The 23,900-nt window shown below is 52.4% G+C and overlaps 1 protein-coding gene across 4 annotated transcripts; it reads left to right on the forward strand.

The window, feature by feature from the left end:
• Positions 1 to 7,353: 7,353 nt before the first annotated feature.
• Positions 7,354 to 22,844, forward strand: SPI1 (Spi-1 proto-oncogene). 4 transcript variants are annotated; one of them, XM_078433447.2, is made up of 6 exons: positions 7,354 to 7,637; positions 10,534 to 10,633; positions 20,490 to 20,677; positions 20,781 to 20,900; positions 21,524 to 21,686; positions 22,112 to 22,844. In XM_078433447.2, exons 1-6 carry the CDS (start codon positions 7,593 to 7,595, stop codon positions 22,429 to 22,431), a joined length of 936 nt encoding a protein of 311 aa, XP_078289573.1. In that variant the 5' UTR covers positions 7,354 to 7,592; the 3' UTR covers positions 22,432 to 22,844. The 4 variants fall into 4 exon arrangements, with proteins under 4 accessions (XP_078289573.1, XP_078289574.1, XP_078289575.1 ...); XM_078433448.2 differs by having other exon boundaries at positions 7,356 to 7,637; positions 10,537 to 10,633; XM_078433449.2 differs by lacking the exon at positions 20,781 to 20,900 and having other exon boundaries at positions 7,361 to 7,637.
• The last annotated feature ends 1,056 nt before the right edge of the window (positions 22,845 to 23,900 follow it).

Genomic DNA, 23,900 nt, shown 5'->3' on the forward strand with positions numbered 1-23,900 from the left:
TTTAAAGTTTATTATTATTTTTTTTTTATTTATTTTTTTTCAACGTTTTTAATTTATTTTTGGGACAGAGAGAGACAGAGCTTGAACGGGGGAGGGGCAGAGAGAGAGGGACACACAGAATCGGAAACAGGCTCCAGGCTCCGAGCCATCAGCCCAGAGCCTGACGCGGGGCTCGAACTCACGGACCGCGAGATCGTGACCTGGCTGAAGTCGGACGCTTAACCGACTGCGCCACCCAGGCGCCCCTATTATTATTTTTTTAAGTTTATTTATTTTTGAGAGGGAGAGAGCGTGCAAGCAGGGGAGGGGCAGAGAGAGGCAGACGCAGAATCTGAAACAGGCTCCAGGCTCTGAGCTGTCAGCACAGAGCTGCATGTGGGGCTCGAACTCACAAACTGCGAGATCACCACCTGAGCTGAAGTCGGACGCTTAACCGACTGAGCTACCCAGGCGTCCCTCACAAGCACTTTCTGAGCGCCTGAGAGAAGGCACCCTTCGCGGGCACCTCCTTTTCACTCAGTCACAATGAAATTTCACACAAGGTCTGCCACTAAGCCCTACCTGCCCCAGCCCCTCACACTCTCCCCTCCCGGCACACCAGCCCCCTGCTGGTCCTGGCTCATACTTTGCAGGGCTGGGGTCCCTGCCCAGAGCTCTTCTCCCAGAGGTCTGCTCAGCTCACTCCCTCACTGGCTCCCAGAGTTTGTTCAGATCTCCCCTTCTTGGTGGGCATGGCCTGCCCTGCCTTAGCCAGCTGGCCGCTCTTTTCCTATAGTGCTGTTACCTGCTAACCTGCAGTGAGATGCCCTCAAAGATGTGCTCAGCCCTGTCTTTCTTGCTCCAGAACAAACCCCACAAGGGCAGGAGTCTTTGCCTCTTTGGGTCTCCCGGCCCACAGAGGCCCTGAGTAAATATTTATTGGAGGTTCTCAGGCCCTAAAGAGCCAGCCCAGTGCTGGGGAGCTCTGAGGGGCCCAGGCGACACAGACTGGGGCCCGAGGAGCCTCCCCCAGTGTCTCAACCATGAGAGGAAGTTGCAAGACGGCCATTTCTGTACACGGGCTCAGCTTTTTTTGGTCAACTTTCCCAGTGCTTGGTCTGAGGCCTCAGTTTTCCCCTATACTCTGTCAGTCCCCATAGAGACCAGTTGCTGGGACTGTGGGGACGGGGCGCCATTCCCTTATTTTAGAGCTCTTTTGGGATGAGGTTAAGGGATCTGCAAGTTCAAGGTCTTGTCAGCTTCGAGGACGCAGCACCCACGTTTCCTGTTGCCTGCTCACCCTGAGATTGCAATAGTCCCCAGTCTACCCCCTCAGCAGCCCAGTCCAATGAGGGCAAAGGGCCGCCTGGCCCTCCACCACCCAGGCCCGCCTGGCCTCCCTGGCACTCCACAGGGCTGCCCACGTGTCCTATGGAGTGGGTAAATAACACTGTCATATGCTGCTGGTAGGAGGGAAAGTTGTTACAACTTTCATCGAGGGCAATAGGACGTATCTCTATCTCAAAATTTAAAGTGCGGTACGACTAGGGGCACCTGGGTGGCTCAGTTGGTTAAGTGTCCAGCTGGCTCAGGTCATGATCTCACTGTTCACGGGTTCGAAACCCACATTGGACTCCGTGCTGACAGCCTGGAGCCTGTTTCCGATTCTGTGCCTCCCTCTCTCTCTGCCCCTCCCTGCCCCCCGCCCCCACTCATGTTGTCTCTGTCTCTCAAAAATAAACATTAAAATTTTTTTTTAAACGTTTATTTATTACTGAGAGACAGACACAGAGCGTGAGCAGGGAAGGGGTAGAGAGAGGGGGACACAGAATCGGAAGCAGGCTCCAGGCTCTGAGCTGTCAGCCCAGAACCTGACACAAGGCTCGAGCTCACAAACTGTGAGATCATGACCTGAGCCGAAGCTGGTTGCCCAACCAACTGAGCCACCCAGGTGCCCCTAAAAAAATTTTGTTTAAATGCAATACAACTAAAACTAATAAAGTACTATGCATCAATTAGGACTCGATAAAAAAACAACAACAACAACAACAACAACACATCTCCTTTGACGTCAAAAGAAGGGAGTCAAAAATTCCTGTGCACCTATGTTATAGAATCTAAAGTATCTGGTTTTTTTTTGCAGTGAGTTAGAATATGACAGATATGTCATTTTCAATATTACTTATAATTGAAGGGCTTTTAATTTCTATTTTAGATTTTCTGATACTATTTATTAGTGTCTATAAGGAGGTCACGGGTTTTTGATTCAGCTTCCATTTAGTTGTGGTGATTTTCTTTTTCTTTTTCTATTTTAAAGAGAGACAGGGAGAGAGTGCACAAGTGGGGGGAGGGGCAGAGGAGAGAGAGAGAGAAAGAGAGAGAGAGAGAGAGAGAGAGAGAATCTTAAGCAGGCTCCATACCCAGCATGGAGCCCGATGCAGGGCTCGATCCCTAGACCCTGGGATCATGACCTGAGCCGAAATCATGACCCGGATACTCAACAGACTGAGCCACCCCGGCGTCCCGGTTGTAGTGATTTTCTTTCCAGTACCAATCTCTTAACCATCAAGATTAACCTTGAAAAATTAAATATAGAAAAAGGAGAATTTATAGCATTTAACTTCCCTTCAAACATTTACTTCCACAGTAGTGGGCCTTTCTCCTACATTGTTTTCATCGAAGGCAGAAAGTGACGTTCTGTTATTTGTGTTGAACGGTGCTTTTTTAGAGACAAGCAAAAAGCATAAGAGCAGACATCCTGAGTCAGTGTTACCAGTCCATCCAGCCCAGGAAACGTGTAACTCAGATCTTCCCTATATTCCCTCTAGCTTCCCTAAAAAAAAAAAAAAAAAAAAAAAAGACACACACTAGGATATGTGCAAACTAGGAAATTTTATAGACTGTATTATGATTTGTAATAGGAAAAGACTGGAAACAACCCAAATGTCCACATCAATGAAAGACTGTTTAAATAAGATTTTTAACCATGGAATATTATACTGCAATGAAAACAGACCAAGGCTACATGCAACCTGAAGGTAGGAAAGAGAAGCAGGACCCGAAAGAATATTTATACCATTATTCTTTTTATATGAGGTTAAAGTCTGCTAAGATAAAAGCTAAACTGCGGAGATGTTTAGGTAAGTGGCAAAACTAAAAGGAAAAGTGAGGAAATAATTACTAAAAAAGTTAGAATAGTGTTATTTCTAGACACAGGGAGAGATCTGTAAGGGGACCTTTGGAGGATGCTTCTAGAGTGCTGGATAGGTTTTATTTCTTGACTTGGATGGAGGCTACATAGCATATTTTTGCTCCTTAAACTATACAGAAACGTTTTGTGTACTCTTTTATATGAATGAGATCTCTCGTGATTTAAAAATATCACAGTCCAGGGGCACCTGGTTGGCTCAGTTGGTTAAGTGTCTCGCTCTTGATTTCGGCTCAGGTCATGATCGTCGTGGTTCGTGTGTTCTAGCCCCATGTCATGTTCTGCACTGACAGTGTGGAGCCTGCTTAGGATTCTCTCTCTCCCTCTCTCTTCCCTTCCCCTGCTAGCATTCTCTCTCTCTCTTTATGTCTCAAAATAAATAAACATTAAAAAAATCACAGTCCAGGGGTGCCTGGCTGGCTCAGTTGGTAGAACGTGACTCTTGACCTCGATATCATGAGTTCAAGCCCCATGTCAGGTATAGAGCTTAATTAAAAAAAAAAAAAATTAGAGTCCATTCAAACAGTGAAATACTATAGTCATTAAAAAGAATAAGACAGCTCTCTATGTCTGGGCGTGGAATGGGTTTAGGGGAAAAATAGAACCAGAGGTAAGTACAATGTGTTTAGGGTGCTACCTTTTGTGTAAAGTTTTCAAAATAGTATACCTGCCTTTTTGTGTCTCCTCAGACTATCTCTAGAAAAATTCACAAGAATCAGGTAACGGGGAGGGTTGCCTCTGGAAGGAGAACTGGGCAGCTGTGTCCCTTTTTTGTGCCTTTGAGTTTTGTACCATGTGCCTATGTTACCTATTTAAAAAATAAAATAATTTTTAAAATGTGGGTTTTTTTCCTCTCATTCCTTGGAGCCTCCAAGATTTTCGGTTTCAGATCCATTCCTTACTGATGAGAATGAGAGCCACAGCCCAGGTACAATGCATCCTGTGGACCTCCAGCAAGTCGGGGACCCTCTCTGGGCCCATTGCTCCCCTGCAGGAGGAGGAGGCTGTCCCCTCTCCTCTCCCTCTCCCCTCTGCCCTCCTCTTCCACCCCCTTGCCTATTCTCTTTCTTATCTCACCTCTCTCTGCTTCCTTCTTTTACTCTTTCTCCCCTTTTTTCCCCTCTTCCTTTTCAATCCTCCCTTTCCCCCCTCTCTGCCCTCTTGCCCCCTCCGTGCTTGGCTTCTCAGCCTTTTTCCCTTCTTCCTTCTGCTCCTTCCTTCCCCACGGGGACCCAAAAGGCCGATCTGATGCCCCAGCTCTCCACTCACACACTTGACCCTGGGCAAGTCACTGACCTCTTGGGCCTCAGTTTAACAGATCGTTGTCTTGGTTACGTCAGATCACAAGGGTGGAAGACCCAGCACAGTGCTGGGCACTCAGAAAAGTGTCCTCCCCACCCTTTTATGAGATCCTAGGTGGTTGATTATCAGACCCTTCTGGGTCCGAATTGCTTAGAATCTGGGTGCTACTATTCCGAGGGCTTTGAATAACAGCGGATCCCTGGGGGTATAACGTCTAGGGAGGAGGCCTCTGGTACATTTTGGGAGGAGGGGAAATGGGAGGAAGGGTAAAGAGGGCTTGCTGGTATTCAAATGGACACAGATATTGTGACTTACTACACAGAGAGTGAGAGTCATTTTCCCCACTTTTAGAGATTTGGGCCCTGGATCTTTTTGGGGCTTCTGTATCCAGGCCCCTTGGGCTTGGCCAGACTTGGGATAATGGAATCTCTTTCCTCTCCTGGGGCCCCTCAAGACTCAGGCCTCAGGAACACATAGCTGACACAGCATGTTGTCTGCACCGATGGAAATGAGCAGCACACTCCCTGCTTACAAACAGCAAAGGCTCCACGTCTATCCCTGGATGCAACCCAGTCTCCTTGGCCTGACACTCAAGGCTCTTTGCTTTCTTGTCTTGTTTCTAGTCACAGGACGAAGGCTCACTGTTCCTTTGTTCTTTTCCACCTTCTTACCTTTGCCCAAGCTGGTTCCTCAGCTAGACACTCCTCTTCCCTTGCATGCTTCCCTACCTGTCGTCTAGACCAAAATAATCGCTCCCCAATGCACGTAGCACCTCTCTCTTGTTCCCCCACCCCCTGAAAGAACCATACTATCTGTTTAACATGTGTGTTCTCTGTGTGTTCTCTTTGCAAGCCTGTGGACTCCTGGGGGCCCAGGACGTGCTCTCTTCATATTTGTGCCCCCTTGCCAGGCCCAGCACATAGAAGGCCTTCAATAAAAAGTGATGAAATGAAAGAATTAGTAGACAAATAAACATATAAACAAACCAAACCAAGACATGACTGAATGAATGAAGAATGAACACGTCAAGCAGGACCTGGTTCTCATGAGGTAGACCCACCCCACACACATGCAGTCAGCTGGGACGTGGCCTTCTTGATGGGGAAATGGGGAGTAGGAATGGAACTCCTGTCAAGTCAGCCGCCTGTCCCCTACTCTTGGGGAGGGGCCTTGGTCATGTTCCTAGGGAGTCCTAAGGACTTGTGACCTGGACCTCTTGGAGAGTCCCAAGTACAGATGCAAAAAAAAATCAGTGAAGAAGGAAGTGAAATAGATTTAACGGTGAACCTAGACCTTGTGAATCCCTGGTCTTTGCTGCCAGTGAAGAAACACTTGGGGGCTTGGGATTCCACTGATGGGAAGAGGCAGGCTAGTCTCAGTGGGAAGAGGATATAAAGCGGAGGGTAAGACTACACGTGGGAGGAAATAGAATGCTCAAGAAGTTCTTCTGCAGCGAAGTGGACTCACCAGAGGTCGATGGATCAAAAAATGTCTCTATTCATCCCTGGCTTCCAGACTAGATCAGGAGCTCTCTGAAGACAGGGATCTTGTCCAGTACTTACCTACTTTCCCATAACTCAGGATAGAGCCTGGAGCTTAGTTAATACTGGCAGGATGCATAGATGGATGGATGGGTAGATCGGTGGATGGATGGGTAGATGGGTAGATGGGTGGACGGGTGGATGCATGGACCGGTGGACGAACAGATTGAGAGCTGGATATACAGTGGATAAGCAGATGAAAATATAGGGGTGCCTAGGAGGCTTCGGTTCAGGTCATGATCTTGCGGTTTGTGAGTTTGAGCCCTGCCTCGGGCTCTGTGGTGACAGCTTGGAGCCTGGAGTCTGCTTTGGATTCTGTGTCTCCCTCTCTCTCTGTCCCCCCCCCCTCAAAAATAAATGAAGATTAAAAAATTTTTTAAAGATGAAAATATAAAGTGATGGGTCAATCACAGATGGATGGGCTAGCAGATGAGCATATGGATGGCTAGATGGACAAATAGATAAACAGATGAGTGGATGGATGAATAGACTAACAAGTAAATGGAAGAATAAATGAACGGCTAGATAAACTGATAAATAAATAAACATATGGTTGGCTTGATGGGGGGATAGATGGATGGACATATAGACAAAAAAATAGAATGGTAGGAAAATGAATGATGGACAAACAAGAAAGGTTTGTAAACTGGGAAGACTAGACTGACATTCAGGCATTGGCAGGGAGTGGGGAAACTGAGAAATCTGGGCTGAGAATAGAGCCCCTAGAGATTTGGAAGAAGTGGTACTTGGGAAACTGGGAGGGGAAGGCGTAAGGACCCAGGACCATCCTCTGATGGAAGGGGAGCTGGTGTGAAGGAACTCAGAGGGAAGGGACAAATAGCACTATGCTGAGGACCTTGCCCTAGAGCCCAGCCCCAGGCTGGATAGAACATAAGTGTTGGGGACCCTGGACCCAGAAGAGCCAGGCCTGGCACTCTGCTAGATCAGAGCTCTCAGCCAGCCAGGCTGACCCCAGAAAGTGAAGGCCCCTAGTAGCCACCACCACCAGCTCTGACCCCAAGCAAGTGACTGATGGCCACATGGGGGTCTCAAGAGCACTGGGCATTTGTGGGGTTAGGGGTTAGGGGGCGTCAGCAGGGCGTGGGGGCAGCAATGGCCTCCCTGTGGTAGAGCTGGCCTTCCTCCCTCCCGCTCTTTCTCCCCACCCCAGCCTCCAAGACCGCCCCTCACAGTTCCAGCTTCCTCTGGGCAGGGGGCCTGGCCCCCATAGCCTCCCAGGCCAGCCCCTGGAGCACCACCTGCCCCAGCCGGCCAGAGACTTCCTGTCGCGCAAGAGATTTATGCAAACGGGCTGGGGCGGTGATGTCACCCCAAGGGGACTATCTCCCAGTGGCAGGCCCTTCGATAAAATCAGGAACTTGCGCTGGCCCTGCAATGTCAAGGGAGGGGGCTCACCCAGGGCTCCTGTAGCTCATGGGGCAGGCCTGAGCCCTGAGCCCGCCCTGAGTTCGTCCCAGCCCCTGACGGGGCGCCCCATCCTGAGGGGCTCCGCACTGGCCCCCACCGAAGCAGGGGACCTGACCGGCTAGGAGATCGGCTGGATGTTACAGGCGTGCAAAATGGAAGGGTTTCCCCTCGTCCCCCCTGTGAGTACTGGGACTCCTCTACTGGCTCGACCCTCGGCCCTCAGACGCCAGTCCGCCTGCCCTCCAACCCACCAGCCAGCTGCCCTCCCGGTTAGCTATCAGTGGGAAATTGGTGTTTCCTCCCTGGAGCTCCTAGTCTGAGATCCAGCGAGGGGGCCATTGGTTTCTTCAGAGCATGCCCTGGCGGGCTGAGGGCTGGGCTCATGGTGGGGCTGTGATCGGTGGGGCCTGAACGGTTATTTATAGACTTGGGTGCTTTAGGGGCTTGGGTGGCAGGCCGAAGCTCCTGGGCAGGGTGTCGGGGTGGGGATGGTGAGGGCAGTGGCAGAGAGGTGGCAGAGGAGGAGATGGGGAGACTGGCGTGGGGGGAAGCCAGTCCCCAGGACAGTAAAGGCTTAAAGGACAGGAGGCAACAGGCCAGATGTCTCAGTCCACGGCCCCAGGTGCTCTTGGAGACTAAGGCCGCCTTATGTCTGGGTTCCCGGTGCCCAGTCTGGAGCCTGGCACAAGGGACATGGTTGTTGACCCAAAGACCTGGGCCTTGGACCGGCTCTCCCCAGGGGCTGGGGCTGGGGCAGGGGCAGGGGCAGGGGCTGGGCGGCAGCAATGAGTAGAGCGGAGACTAGGACGGCAGTTTGCTTGGTGCCTTGGCCAGGGCGTGGGAGAGGAGGGCAGGCGCTGGAGCTGGGCCGATCCTGGGGCTCAGCGCAAGGGTGCCGGGACAGGACCTGGTCAGTGGATACCGGAGTTCCGGGCGGGGGCTGAGGCTGGGGCAGAGACTAGAGGTGAAGCAGCAGGAGTCCCAAGGGACCCCTGGAGGGGAAGGGCAGGTCCCCACCACTCCTGCTGTCTGTGACAGTTAAAGCCTCAGGCAGATGCAGACCTGGGCCCCTCAGAGAAGACCCCTCTCTCTCTCACACCCCATCCGCACTCAGCGAGGGTGGGGAGCCCTGGGAGAGACGGGAAGGGTTTGGCAGGGCCTGCCCACCTGACTCAGCTTTCCCGGCTTGGAGGCTGCTCCCTCCCCCCACCCCACCCCAGTCAGGCCTCGGGGCCCAGGGAGGCACCCCAGGCCTGACATCCTGCTGTTGGGCTGGGCTGCCTGGAAACCCAGTGCTGGGCTCCTGGCCTGACACAGACCACCCTGGCCAGCCGGCCCTGGAGCTGGGCCCGTCCCACCCTCCCCCGCCCATCACCAAGAAGGAGAGGAGGGGGCAGGCAGGGGGTGACGGAGGTGGTCCCAGGAAGAGCCAAGGCCGCCTCAAGAAAGCCACAGGCCCAGGAGCTGGACCGCAGCGTCTCTGACCCTTGACCTCTCAATCCCTGAACTCCAGACACAGCTAGGCGGGAGGCACAGCTTCTTGGTTTGCTATGCCAAACCCCTCAGAGAAGGGAGCACTCCTGGGAAGGTGGGCTCCCAAGGCAGCCCTGGCCCCCAACCCAAGCTCTGAGGGCCTGAGTAACTGTTGTGCAATCCCTGCACGCACACTGCGGGGGTGGGGAGAGGCCTGAGGACTGTTGTAAAGACTCTGCGTGTGCGTGTCCCTGTGTTGCACCAGGATGCAGAGGAGCGAGGGCTGGAGGGGCAGGAGGGGGAGGAGGCCAGGGAGGCGTGGGGGGGAGGCCGAGGACGGATAGGGGTAGAGAGGAGGACAGCTAAGAGTGAGGTATGGTATAGGGGGAGGAGGGGGAGAGGAAAGAGTGGAGTGGAGGAGGGGGAGAGGGGGATAGGGAGGAGTGGGGAGTGGAGGGGGAGGAGGAAGAGGGAGAGGGGTAGAGAGGAGGACAGCTAGGAGTGAGGGGTATAGGGGGAGGAGGGGGAGAGGAAAGAGTGGAGTGGAGGAGAGGGAGAGGGGGATAGGGAGGAGTGGGGAGTGGAGGGGGAGGAGGAAGAGGGGGAGGGGTAGAGAGGAGGAAAGGGAGGAGTGAGGGTAGAGGGGGAGGAGGGGGAGGAGTAGAGAGGAGGACAGGGAGGAGTGAGGGGCTAGAGTGGGAGGAAGGGGAGAGGAGGACAGGGAGGGGTGGGGGGAGCAATGAGGGGTGAGGGGAGGGAGGGGAGGGGAGGGAAGGGAATATCCCAGTGGGTGTGTCAGGAGGAGGACGGAGGAGGGAGAGGGAGAGGACCAAGGCTCTAGCTGGCCCATGGCCCCCGAGCCTGCCTGGAGAGCACTATACAATCCGTGAGTGTGAACGGCCACTGGTCATCATGAGGGTGCCTGGGCCCGGGCGTGGGCTGTGGAGACTGGCCGGAGGACAAGCATGTGTGCTATGGGGGTGGGTGTGTAAGTGGAGCGTGCGCGGCCATGGCGGTGCGGGTACGAGCCTGAGTTCAAGGTGCCTGAAGGCAAGTGTGAGGATACGTGCGGTAATTCAAGTGACTGCGTGTGCCTACAGGGTGAGTGCGCAACAGTGCGTGTGAGTGTGACCACAAGTGTGTGTGAATGTGAGTGACCTGTAGAATTAGGGCAAAGGTGAGCGTGGGTAGACTGTGGGTGTGAGTTCACACGTGGGAGTGTGCGTGTCACGGGAGCGTCTGTACATTTGGAGGTGTGGATGTGAGAGTTCCCGTGTGAGATGGGGACCTGGGGTGCAGGTGTCCGTGTGGAGTGTGGCTGTGCAGGGGAGGGGGTGAGGGGAGGCCATGCTCTCCTCTCAGCCTTGGTCCTCCTTTGACCTCTGACCTTGGGGGGTCCCTGTCAGCCCCTTTCTGCAGGAGCCGAGGGTCTTGCTCTCCTGTCCCCACTGCGGCCTCTCCTAGGTCAGGCAGAGAGAGGGCTGAAGGCCTGATGCGGTCCCTTCAGTGTGAGAGGGTGGTGTGGCCCCAACATACCGGGGGCTGCCAACCTGACTGCGGTTGTCCCGCCACCATCCGAGTCCTGACTGCCTCCTCTCTCAGCAGCCATCGGAAGACCTGGTTCCCTATGACACGGACCTGTACCAACGCCAGACGCACGAATACTACCCCTATCTCAGCAGTGATGGAGAAAGCCACAGCGGTGAGTACAGGGCCCTCCCCCGCCCCCGCGTCCCCAGCCTGGCCTGGGCACTGAGGGAGAAGGGAAGGCTTCTTTGGGATCCTGAGAATTGGATTAAACTAGCTTTCAAAGGACGTGAGCTTACTACTCTAAACCCCCACGCCCCACACCCCCAGCCTGCATTTATTGAGCATCTTTGGTGTGCCAGGGCACGAGGGTAGCTTCGCCCACGTTTATCGTCTGGTCCAGTCCTTGTGGCCTTTCACAAATGAGGAAACGGAGGCTCGGGGAGCTAAGTGACCTGTACAGGGTCACGCGGCCGGTGGGTGGAACCCAGTCTGTCTGCTCCAGGTCCAGGGCTTTCTCCTCTCCCCCTCCCCCCAGGCCCCTTCATCCTCTCTGTTGTCCTCACCCCCTTGCCCCGAACTCCACGTGGGGCGGCTCTGCTCCCTGCCGTGTCCTTAACTTCCGTTGACATTCGGGGCTGGAGAATATCTTTGTTGCGGGAGCCTGCCCTGTACATGGTAGGCTGTCTAGCAGCATCCCTGGCTTCTACCCACTAGATGCCGGAAGCACCACCAGTCACGACAACCAAAAATGTCTCCACACGTTGCCAAATGTCCCCTGGGGGGCAGAATCACCCCTGTTTGAGAACTGCTCACTAAGGGAAAGGCTCTGAGGTCCCCCTCATTCAGCAGGGGCTGGAGCCCCAGTTTGCTGGGGTGGGAGTGACGACGGAGTACGGGCCAAGGGTCCTTTTGTCCCAGTCTCGCTGCCCATCCCCCGGCCCAGCCTCGACCCTGGAGCAAATTCAGGGTAGACGGGGACAGGCATTAGGTGGCTGGCACCTGGACAGGGCACTGTGAGAGGACACCCAAAGGGGATCTCGGTGTCTCCATGGGACCCCTGAGCCCAAGTGAGAAGGCCTAGTTAGCAGGTCTTCATTGGGGGATTCTCTAGGATTCTGAAACCGGGGCAGGCCAGGCACTGGGGTGTCCGCAGCCCCAGAGGGAGAGGCAGGTCGGGTGCCACAGCGGAGGAAGGTTTCACACTGCCAGGCCACACCTGGGGGCCATGTCCTGGAAGTAGGTGGTAGATATGCCTCCAGCCCTCATGGGGGAACACACAGACTTCTTTCAGAATCCCAGGGCTAGGAAGGTTGTAAAGCATCCTTTTTTTTTTCATCCTTTAAAGCTCATTTATGATTCTGCAAGCAAAACGATCTCTTTGTGGAAAAGCCAGACAATTTAGAGAGAAAGTCTCCCTCACCCACCCCCTCCTCCCATCTCCCCCAGCCAGGATCAAGGGTGGGTCTCTGTGACCTAGAGACCAGCACTGGTGACCCCTGCCGCTAGCAGTTCAGGACCCGAGAAGGTCCCTCTGGCCTTGAGGACTGGCTCCCCCTGGTGGCTCCAGGCAGCAGGACGGCCAGGTCTCAGCAAACTCAGCGCGGCCTGGGACTGCTTCCAACATTAGGGACCTTTTCCCCTCTGGCCTAACCTCCAGTCAGTTTCACTGGGTTTGGGGTCATTTCCTTTGGGCCCGCTGCAGCCTCAGTGTCCCCTCTTGTAATATGAGGGTGTGTGCACGCATCTAGAAACCAGCTAGACCAGGGGCTGGGGCTGATGAAGTGAGCACTTTAGAGAAAGTGCTTGTGCTTTCCTGGCTCGGTGCCCAGGCAGGTCCCTTATATCAGGGCTGGGGCTCTAGGAATGACTCTTGATGCCCGAGCACCCTGTTTTGGTCATGCCCGATTCCTTTGGAGACTCCTCTGGAGTCCGTGGGTGTCCTGGCCCCTACTCCCCACCCTACACCCTACTCCCCCCACCCCCCACACACCCCCTGCCCCATCATCGCCCATCTGGGCATCTCTGCTGATCTGTGCACCTGTTCTGTCCTTTCCTAATGAAGACCCAAGAGTAGAGACACCCCACATTCTTCACTAGTTCCTGCATGTCCTCTGGGTTTAGCCTTTTTTTTAGGTGGTTGAACTTATTAAAAAAGCACTGGGGTTGGACCTGGGTCTGATCCCGGTTCCATCACTCACCAGTGTGTGTGACCTTAGAGCAAGTGACTTAACCTCTGGGAGCCCCTGTTCCCTCATATATGGAAGTGAGAGCATGGAAACACTGACCCCGTAGAGGTGTAATGATTCACTGAGTTAATGCACAAAAGGTGTGAGGGGCTGAGCACAAGGCCCAGTGAGCTTTCGGGTCAGAGTATGTTAGCTTTACTCCTTCCCCCAGCTGGGGGAGAGGAAGCAGCTGGGAGAGTGGGAGACACACAGAGGGCTCTGTGACAGATCCACTGCGTCATTTTCAACTGACCTAGGTGACAACCAACCAGCCACCCACCCCTTCCACCACTCACCCCTGCGGCCACCCACTCATCCTCCCAACACTTACCATCTTTCCTCAGGCCCACTCATCCCCCATTTTTCCATCTACCAAATAGCTTCTGATTGCATGCCATGGGCCAGACACCATTCTAGCCACTGGAGTTTCTGTGATAAGCAAGCCACACAAAGCCACTGCTCTCACAGAACTTACATTCCAGTGAGGGAAAAGGCGGCAGTCAACTAAGCAGACAGGCAATAAGCAGTCTTCTAAAAAGCAAAGTAACATAAGGCAGAGTGCCTGTGTTAGGGGCTACTTTCGTTCGGGTGGTCAGGGAAGGCCTCTGAGGAGGGCAGTTGAGGTGAAATCTGAGTAAAGAGAAGGAACACGCACGCAAAGGTAGAGAGAACTGCAAATGCAATGTAGCATTGACCTTGAGAGAGGGCCTGGGTGGCCGGGGCACGCAGGGAGTAGTGGAGACCCAGGGAAGCCGGAGGGACCTGCGGAGGACAGATCACACAGTGCCTGAAGGCCATGGCAGGAGTTTGGGTGTTATCCTACAAACAATGGGAATGGGAAGCCATTGGAGGGTTTTGAGCAGGGGAATGACATGATCTGAATTGTGTGTGTGTGTGTGTGTGTGTGTGTGTGGTGAAAATCTAAATAAATTTTAAACCCTTAATTTTTGATTATTAAAATAATCAACAACAGCTTTATCAAGGAAAATATTTCCCTCTTCCCAACTTCCCTCCCCACTGATGGCACCTTAGTCAATCCCTGTAGACATTTTATTCCACATTTATGTTCCTGTACATCTGTCAGTGCAGACATACACATATGCACATTCTGCTCACCCCACAATGGAATCGTAGCCTCATGCTATTCTGTAAGCTGCTGCTTTTTACTAAAGCTTATCATCGGCACTTCTTCATGACATAGTGGCCCGGCGGGGATGGATGAAAGCTAGTTGTCCAGTCTTTCTATCACAGCACTAAGTAAATGTGCACACAAAGATATGAAAGAGAGACTTAGCACGTTATTCGTTTATTCACTCATAAGCATTTAATGGGTTCCTTCTATACGCTGGGTGGAGATGAGTCTGGCTTGAATTTTTCATCTTGTCCTATGAAAGATGAGACTTTGGCTCTGTAGTCATTCAGAGCATACACACACTCACCCACACTTCACACATACCCAAATGATTATACAGTAACTTTGTTCCATTTTATTGATGTAATTGATGCACAATGCTGTGCGGGCTTAAGGCGTACTGCATAATGAGCTGACGTATGTAGATATTGTGAAATATCCTTCACCTCATATAGATACAAAAAAGTTTTTCTCCTTGTAATGAGAACTTTTAGGATCTATTCTCATAGCAACTTTCAAATGCGGTAAAACCTTGGACTGCAAGTAACTTGTCCTGCCAGTGTTCCACAAAGCGAGAAAATATTTCTAATACATTTTAACTTGATATACAAGCGATGTCTTGCAATACGAGTCATACGTGACACTGAATGTCACATGATCTTGAAATTCACTTTGATATACAAGTGCTTTGGATTACAAGCATGTTTCTGGAACGAATTATGCTCGCTAACCAAGGTTTTACTGCCTACCATACAGCATTGCTAGCTGTGGTCACCATTGCGACCCAGTACTCATAACCAGAAGGTTTTTTTTTTTTTTTAAGTTTTATTTATTTAAGTAATCTCTACACCCAGTGTGGGAATCAAACTCAGAACCCCGAGATCAAGTATCACATGCTCTTCCAATAGAGCTAGCCAGGTGCCTCTTATACGTAGAAGTTTGTACCTTTTGACCACATTCCTCCAATTCCCATGACCCTGGCCCTGGCCCTCTAGCAACCGCAAATCTGATCTCCTTGTCTATAAGTTTGGGGTTTTGTTTTTTGGTTTAGATTCCACATATAAGTGAGATCATACAGTATTTGTCTTTCTTTGTACAGTAACTCTTGTTACATCAGTATCTGAATTTTCCAGGAGTATGGCCATGTGAAGATTACTCACAGCTGAGCCATATGGTGTTCTTTGACTACCTGTACTTGCTCATCCTTGAAAAAGAGAATGAGGGGCAGGCTAGCAAGGAGATAGTGCCCTCTTCCTGGAGCCAGGCTACTGGGATTCACACCCCATCTCCCCGTTACTATCTGGGGTGATCGTGGGCAAGACATTTCACCTCTCTAGGTCTCAACTTCTTCATAATGATACCTACTTCATAGGATTGCTGTAGGGATTGAATGAGTCACTGTATGTAAAATCCTTAGAACCGTGCCTGGCACATAGCGAGTGCTATGTAACATGGATAGGAGTTGTTATTCTTTCCCCCCCCCCATGTTTATTTGTTTATTTATTTATTTTGAGAGAGAAAGAGAGAGAGGCAGAGAGATAGAAGGGAGAGAATCCCAAGCAGTGTCAGCACAGAGCCCGATGCGGGGCTTGAACTCACGAAGCGTGAGATCATGACCTGAGCCGAAATCAGGAGTCAGATGCTTGACTGAGCCCTCCAGGTGCCCCAAGAGTTGTTATTCTTCTGACAACAGTCTCCTAAGAGACAGTGTGTGGGAGGTACGGTTTTGTTGTTTGCTTTTTTCTCATATCTTTATGATTAACAGGGTATAGAAATCTAGGCTGAAAATCTTGTTTCCCTTAGAATTTGAAAGCATTTCTCTATCTTCTGGTCACTAGAGTTTTTCTTTTGAAGTTGGATGCCTTTTTATGTCCTCTGTTTTGAATGTAGACTAATTTGTTTTTGTTTGTTTTTCTGCTTGTTTACTTTAGTTCTGTCTCCCTGCAAGTTTTCAGTGCCTTCTTCTCCTAACACTTACTGGTTCCACTGAATAAGCTTTTTAAAAATTCACTCTGGCTGCTGTGGGAGAATAGATGGAGAGAAGATCACAATCAGAACAGCGAGAAAGCACTGGGAGGAGACTACTGGCATAATCTAGGCAAGAGATGGCGGTGGCTTGGCCAAAGGTAGTGGCAATAGAGAGAGAAAGAAGTGGACAGATTCAAGATAGATTTTGAAGGCACGGCTCATCAGGTTTACTATTTATTATTATTTTTAATTGTGGTAAAATATACATGATGTAAAATGGTAGTTCTATTTTTCACTTTTGAGGACCTCCATACTGTTTTCCACAGTGGCTGTACCATGCTGTATTCCCACCAACAGTGTAGAAGGGTTCCAATTTCTCCACATCCTCATCAACACTGGTTAGCTTCTGTTTCTTTGATAACAGCCATCGCAATGGATATGATAGGATTTGCTCTTTGCAGTGGGGTTGGTGAAGGAACCAGAGTTCCAACGTATGACTCCTTCCCTCCATCTTTCCATCTTTCCATGTACTCTTCTATCCTTTCATACCACGCACCGTCCACCCATCCACCGATGTGTTCTCACACCCATCTAATCTTCCACTCGTTCAGCTTTCCGATCGTCCTTCCCTTTACCTGTCAAACCCTCCATCCATCTCTCATGGACCTATCCATCCAATAAATGTATACAAAGCATCTTTTGTACACCAGGCACATTGCTAGGTGCTATGGAATCAATAAAACACAAGTCCTACCAGATTTATTATTTTAACAGGGGGAATAACGAAAACTTTAATAATTAGGATACAAAGTAGAGAGTGACAAGTATGATGAAGCCTGGAGCTCTCCACTCTCGGGGCTTCCGGTTCCCTTAATCTGAACAATGTGCGGGAAGGCTGGGCTTCAGGACCACTTGTCCAGTGGTCTGTGATTTCCTAAGAAGGTTTTTGTTTGTTTGTTTTGTTTTATTTTGTTTTTATCAGCCCTTGTCTTAATTCCTTATCTTCCTTCTCTGTCTTGATCTTACTTCTGCTCCCCTGGGGAGAACCCTGGGCTTAAGGCTGGGATTCCTGTTCTGAGGAGATAAAGTCAACTGAATGACACTTAAGGCTTTGATTTTGAGTATGTGTGTTGTTTTGAATATGACTTTATTTTTGTCCTGGTGACGTACAGGTATTAGGAGCACCAAATATACTGAGGAAGAATAGAGATGGGTGGGTAAGACTTTGGTCCCAGGTAATGAGAGGTCAAGATGAATGGGGTCACTGCTGGCAGGTTAGATGATGGATGGATGAATGAAGGGAATGATTGATGATGAATGGATAGCAACTGGTGAGTGCATGATGGATGGGTCGATGACAGACACTGATGGGTGGATGGGTGAATATGGATGAATGAATGCATGATGGATGGGTGGAAGACGGATGATGAATGACGGTGAGGGGTGGATGATGGTAGACAGGTGCATAAGAGCAGTCGATAAAGTCGGCGCCACCATCGGTCTTAATTAAAGCTTTAATTAACAGTCTTGTTCCTCAGAAGTTGTATGGTATACTGGTAGTTCAGGCCCTGGAGGCAGACACAGGTGGGTTTGATCACGACTTTACCAATGGCTGTCTGTGGACAAGGGACTTAATCTGAGTCATTGTTTCCTCGTGTGCAAAAGAAAGATCATACTATAGTGGCCACCTTGTCAGAGTTGGGGTGAGGATTCATGAGAAAATGTGGATTAAGTACTTAGCATAGTGCCCAGTACCTAAAAATACATGTTAAAAGCTAACTCTTATGGATCATTTGATCGAATATTTATGGAGGCCTACTGTGTGCTGGGTGGCCTAATAGGCTATAAAAAGGAGGGTCCAGAACTAACTCCAGATATGCAAATGGAATTATATTCTTTTGAGGTGCAGTGTGGTGCTAAGGAGGCATGGTGCAGGATGACCCGGGGAACCCATTGAAGGGACAAATAGGGATAAAGCAATGCGTTCGTGAAGTCATCTATAAATGAGGTCCAAAGAGCCCAAGAGTGCTGACTTTCGCACTATGAAGGCTTCCTTGTATTGTGTCCCTTCAGAGGCCCCCATACTCAGAACGTTTCTGTCTACCAGACAGCGTTTATTACATAATTGCCTGAACACCCAAATCAAGGGTAAAGGCGAGGTTTCCGTTGGGCCTTTTGAAACTAATTGTAGCTCAAGAGTCCCATTTGCAGCTTTCAGAGGACCCTGGGGCAGGGTTCCAGAGTGTCAGTGAGTGCAAGAACCTCCTTAGGGCCCGTTAAATTCCAGTTCCCAGCGCTTTTGATTCACTGGATCTCTAAGGAGGGACCCAAACCCCCAGAGCGACTCTGGTGAAGGTGTACTGAGACCTCCATGGGAAATGCTGGCCTCAGGCTGGGATTCCAAGAATGAGCTCATGGGTCTCATGCGAAGCTAGAGCAGAGGTGGGGAGCAGGAGGGAAAGAGCAGTCGGGGGCCCCTCACTCCACACCTGGAAGGTTGCAGGCATGCGGGGTCCCCTGAACCCTGGAACCATAGTGGGTTTGAGGGTGGAGGTCGGTGGGCAGGATAAAGCATTGTGCCAAGATCTGGACAGTTCAGCCCAGGGTGGGGGAGGTGAAAATGGGAGGGGCCAGAGTGGGGCCGGAGGGCTGATCTGTCTCTAGAGAGGAGCCTGGATTGGCTCACCAAATCCCAGAGCCCCCAAACAGCCCATCTCTAAAGCACAGAGCCAACTGTCCTGGGCAAGGGGAGAGCTTCTGGGTCCCGTTTACTTGCTGCAAGATGAAAATACAAATTAAGTGTTGTTTTGTTTTCCCTTCAGGTTTAGATAATTTTGTGGAGGAGAGTCAGGGAGAGTTCTCAGGAGGCTAGAATTCATTCATTTATTCATTCATTCACTCATTCAGGAAATGTTCGTTGAGTGCCTGCTGTGTCCAGGCACTGGGAATAAGGCGAGGACGAAACCAGTCACTGTCCGCATGGTACAATGCTGAGGCCCAGCTCTGGCCTCTGGGAGACGGTGGCAGCCAGGCTCACCAAAACTATTTCTCTGGGCCACTGAGATGGCAGGGAACAGGAGGAAGAAGAGGAAATAAATAAATATATATGAAAGTATCTGCCACTTGCTCAAGTGCTAATCCGGGTTCTTTAGAATAACACATTAATTGTATTAGTAACAGGTAATGTTTATTGGATCTAATTTCGTGCCGGGTTCTATTCTAAGCACCTTGAAGGCGTTTGTTCATTTAACCCTCACAACAAGACTATGAGATGGGTATAATTATTAGCCCCATCTTACAGATGAGGAAACTGAGGCTTACAGAAGTGGAATGACCCCCCCAATAGCACACGACAGAAAATGGCAGAGGCAGGATTTGAACCCAGCTCTGTCTGGCTCCCAGATCGTGTACTTTCTCTCTTCTGTGCCATGTAGCCTTGTAGAGGCGGGAGTGTGGGCTGCCTGGATTGTGGGTTCACTACCCAGTCGGGTCCCTACTTTTAGACTGGGGAATTGGAGGATCAGGGAGATAAAATAGCTTGTCTGGGGTCACGCAGGAATGCCACCACAGAGCAAGATTAGAAAGCAAGTCTTCTGATAACCATTCGAAAGCCAAAAAACCACATATTTTTGGGACGTGTGAGTAAATAAGTATGTGCTTGTATGTGAGAAAAAAAGGACGAAGATAGACACACACACACACACACACACACACACACACGGGGCTGGTGGTGGTCCCCATGTAGGGCTGTGCACTTGTCCCCGAGATGCTACTCTGGCCTACCATCTCTTGTCGCTTTATCACCACATCTTCTTTTGGACCCCAGACCGTACCCAGAAACTCCACAGACATGTGGCAGGTTTTTGGTTTTTTTCCTGGAAAAGATGCCCAGAGAAAACATGTCCTAGTCCCAAGCTAGGGCTTCCGATGGCATGTGGCTGTTCCCCAAACTCAAATCCACCCCACCACAGACTCTGAAAGCACCTATGGGGGAGTTTCCAGGAGAGCCCTTAGTCCTGGTAACCTCACTGGAAGACAGACGCAGCTGTCCAAGGGCATGGCTTTGAAGGGGCAGCACCGTGGGCCTGGGCAAGTTCTGGTGTGTGAGGAATGTCAGCCTTGTGACTTTGTCATCACACCTGGGCCATGTGACAAGACCCGTGTTTGTGTGACTATGGGCTCAGGAACCACCGGTTTTCGCAGGAGCTGGGAGGGAGGGAATCAGCACCCCCTGAGGGCCTGCTCTGGGGCTGGGAGTTTTTACAAATGTGAACTCATTTGTATCCTCCCCGTCACTTTTATCCCCATTTTACAAGTGAGTCAACTGAGGCTGAAGAGGCCCATGCATGTGCCTGAGGTCACACAGAAAGCGAACGGCAGAGCCAGGACCCGTGTCCTTGTGACCGCCTGGACACAGGACAAAAGGGTTGCCGGGAATGCCGGCTTTGGCTCAGGCCTGCCATCGACGGGGCCTCTGACTGCGGGCATGTTAGGCGGCCTTGCCACACCTCAGTGTCCTCCTCTGTAAAATGGGGATGGTAAATAGCGAGGTGGGGGTGGGGGCGAATGAATGTCAACCCGGAGCCCGGCCCGGCCTGTGCTAACAGCCCCCTGTGGCCTGACGTCGCTTTTTTCTCCACTGTGGTCGCCTCTTCCCGCCCCGCGCCCTGCGCTCACGGCACGCCGCCCGGCCGTCCCTGCAGACCATTACTGGGACTTTCACCCGCACCACGTGCACAGCGAGTTCGAGAGCTTCACCGAGAACCACTTCACGGAGCTGCAGAGCGTGCAGCCCCCCCAGCTGCAGCAGCTCTATCGCCACATGGAGCTGGAGCAGATGCACGTGCTCGACACCCCCATGGCGACGGCCCACGCGGGCATCGGCCACCAGGTGCGTGCGGCCGCGGCTCCCGTGGGACCCGGCCTGTGGTGAGGCCGGCGCTTCACAGGAAGCTGACACAGGCTCTTACTCAACTCGGCTTCCTGCCCCACAGCGCCAACGGCGGCCGGAGCCCCAACGGCTGCCTCCTGACCCTCTGACTGACCTCGTGACCCCACACCCTTATCTCCTCCGGCTCCGCGATGGACAGAGCCCCGATAATTCCCACCCTCCAGTGAGCTGCCTGACCTCAACGGCCCTCCTGATCCCCACTGTGATCCCCATCCACCGGCCCCTCGTGGATCCTAGTCGCTGGAACTGACCTCCGCTGGCCTCCACCGACCCCCTTTATTGACCCTCCTCAGCCCCACGGACACCCCCACCCCGATCAGTGACCTCCGTTAACCTCTACCACCCCTAGCTGACCTCTGCTGGCCCTTCTCTCACTGTTCACCCACTTATTAAATCCCGGTCGCTCCCATCCCCGACCATCCCATTGGCCCCTCTTCACTGCCACCTCTGATCCCAAGAATGCCAGGCCATATGGCACCTTTGCGCATATGAAGAAAGGGTGCCCTTTCCCCTGGCCACGAGGCCCTGAACTGGGAGCCCAGGGAGGGCCTGATTCCAGCAGCCCCTGGTCCCCCACAACCCACTCCCTGTGTGTAGTTGACCCTGCCTGACCCCTGTAACCCGACTGACCTCCAACTTCCCCAGCCTTCTCCCAAACTTTTCTGCCCCTTGCTGGCCTGCCCCCCTCTTTACTCCCACTTCTCTTGCTCAGATGGCCCCTCCTCAGCAGCTCTGAGCTTTGAACCGGCCCTCACTGACCTCAACCCACTTTCCCTGCCTTTCCAGGTCTCCTACCTACCCCGGATGTGCCTCCCATACCCCTCCTTGTCCCCGGCACAGCCTAGCTCGGATGAGGAGGAGGGCGAGAGGCAGAGCCCCCCGCTGGAGGTGTCTGACGGGGAGGCTGATGGCCTGGAGCCAGGGCCCGGCCTCCTGCATGGGGAAACAGGTAGGGCGGCCCCGCCGTCCGGCCCAGCCCTGACCCTGGCCATAGATGTGCCCCATGCACCCCAGCCAAGGGCACAGCAGTCACACCACAGAGCTGAGTGCGGTGTCCGTATCTGTGAGCGTGTCAACGTTTGCTAAAGTGCGCACTGCATCTGAGACCATCTGTACCTCTCCGTGTGTCGATGAGAGTGCATCTCTGTGACCGAGCCCGGGAGGGTGTATGTGTGTCTGAACCTCTCCGGGCTGCGTGTGAACGGGTGTGAGCGGGTGTGAGTGCCAGGCGTGGGGTGAGGGAGCCCACTCCTCGGTAGACCACCCCCCACCACCAGTCCCTCCCCAGTGACCAGCCACCCCCAGGGGGACCCACATCAGGGGGAGGTGAGGGCGGGAGCCCGTGTTAGGGCACTGACCACCTCCCACCCACAGGCAGCAAAAAGAAGATCCGCCTGTACCAGTTCCTGCTCGACCTGCTCCGCAGCGGGGACATGAAGGACAGCATCTGGTGGGTGGACAAGGACAAGGGCACCTTCCAGTTCTCATCCAAGCACAAGGAGGCGCTGGCACACCGCTGGGGCATCCAGAAGGGAAACCGCAAGAAAATGACCTACCAGAAGATGGCCCGCGCCCTGCGCAACTATGGCAAGACGGGTGAGGTCAAGAAGGTCAAGAAAAAGCTCACCTACCAGTTCAGCGGGGAGGTGCTGGGCCGCGGGAGCCTGGCCGAGCGGCGCCACCCGCCCCACTGAGCCCAGGCCCACAGAACCCGCTGGGCCCGCCAGGCCTCCCCGCTGGCCATAGCATTAACCCCTCGCCCGGCCCGGACACAGGGAGGCAAGCTCCCAGGGGCCAGGGGCAGGACTGTGGCGGGCCGGGCCTTGACTCACCCGTCCACTCCCTCCTCCAAGCCCGCTACCCACGGCCTCTCCTCACCTCCCACCAGGACTCCAGCCCCAGCTCCAGGGGGCCACCAGGGCGTCTGACCGCAGCCAAGGGTCAGCCTTGCTTAGTACAACCTGGGGTGCTTCCTTGGGAGTTCAAAGTCATCAGATTTGTATAAATTGAACCCTCCTTCTTAAGCGTTTCTCCCTTCCCACACCCCTCCCTCGTTAGCTTCCTCAAGGAACAGTTATTAAAGTTATTCTCAGTGAGTCCTCTCGTAGCACAGAGTCTCCTTTATGATTTTTTGGTGCATCTTGTCTGGGCGACCCCGTCTGATCTCTCTTTTTCTCATACGTCCTTTGGGCATTTACTGCCAGTGCTGGGTAGGGACATCAGGACAAATGACACACAGCGCCTGGCAAGGGGTCAGGGCTGGTGAAACGACAGGTCCTTGTTTGTTATCAGGGGAATAAATCATTAAAAAGTCCTCCGCACCTGATGAGTGGCTTTTTAAAAAATTTTTTGTTTAATGTTTTTATTTATTTTTGAGACAGAGAGAGACAGAGCATGAGCAGCGCGGGGGCAGAGATAGAGGGAGACACAGAATCCGAAGCAGGCTCCAGGCTCTGAGCTGTCGGGACAGATCCCGACGTGGGGCTCGAACTCACAAACTGTGAGATCATGACATGAGCCGAAGTTGGACGCTTAACCAACGGAGCCACCCAGGCGCCCCGATAAGTGGGCTTTTAAAAATGCCCCAGTGAGGCTGAAACTCTTCAGGTTATGGTCCCAATGGGGACGATTAGTGATAATGGCTGCCACACTGGATTTTCTGGCCACTTATTACATGTCAACCTTGACAAGCAGAGTCGGATATCATCCCATTTTATAGATTGGGAAACTGAGTCTTGGAGAGGTCAAATGATTTGTTCAAGGTCACACAGCTAGGAGAGGGGCGGGCCAGATCCCACTGCACGTGGGTGCTAGGTCAGCGTGGAGCAGAAAGGCTCAACGTGTCTGGAATGGGGTGCCGTGGAGCACGGCCAGGAGCAGGAATTAAGCCCCAAGGCGTCCTCACAGCATCCATGCTGGCCGGACCCTAGTGCATAGCTGCTGTCTTGTGCTCTCTGGCTTCTAGTCCACAACAAGGGAGAAACAGAAAAAGATGAGCCTAGAAGCGTCTTGTTTGCAACCACAGCAAGATGGGGGGAGCAGACCACCTGGGACTGAGTAAACGGCCCAAAGCAGCCAGCAGGCCTCAGAGAACCCGGACTCCGGGGCCATTAGCATCGGCGCAAACACCCCCAAACACATCCTTGCCCCGAGAGCGAAACTG

The sequence above is a fragment of the Panthera onca genome, chromosome D1, assembly GCF_046562875.1.
Source record: "Panthera onca isolate mPanOnc1 chromosome D1, mPanOnc1 haplotype 2, whole genome shotgun sequence".
In the NCBI taxonomy this organism is placed as follows: domain Eukaryota; kingdom Metazoa; phylum Chordata; class Mammalia; order Carnivora; family Felidae; genus Panthera; species Panthera onca.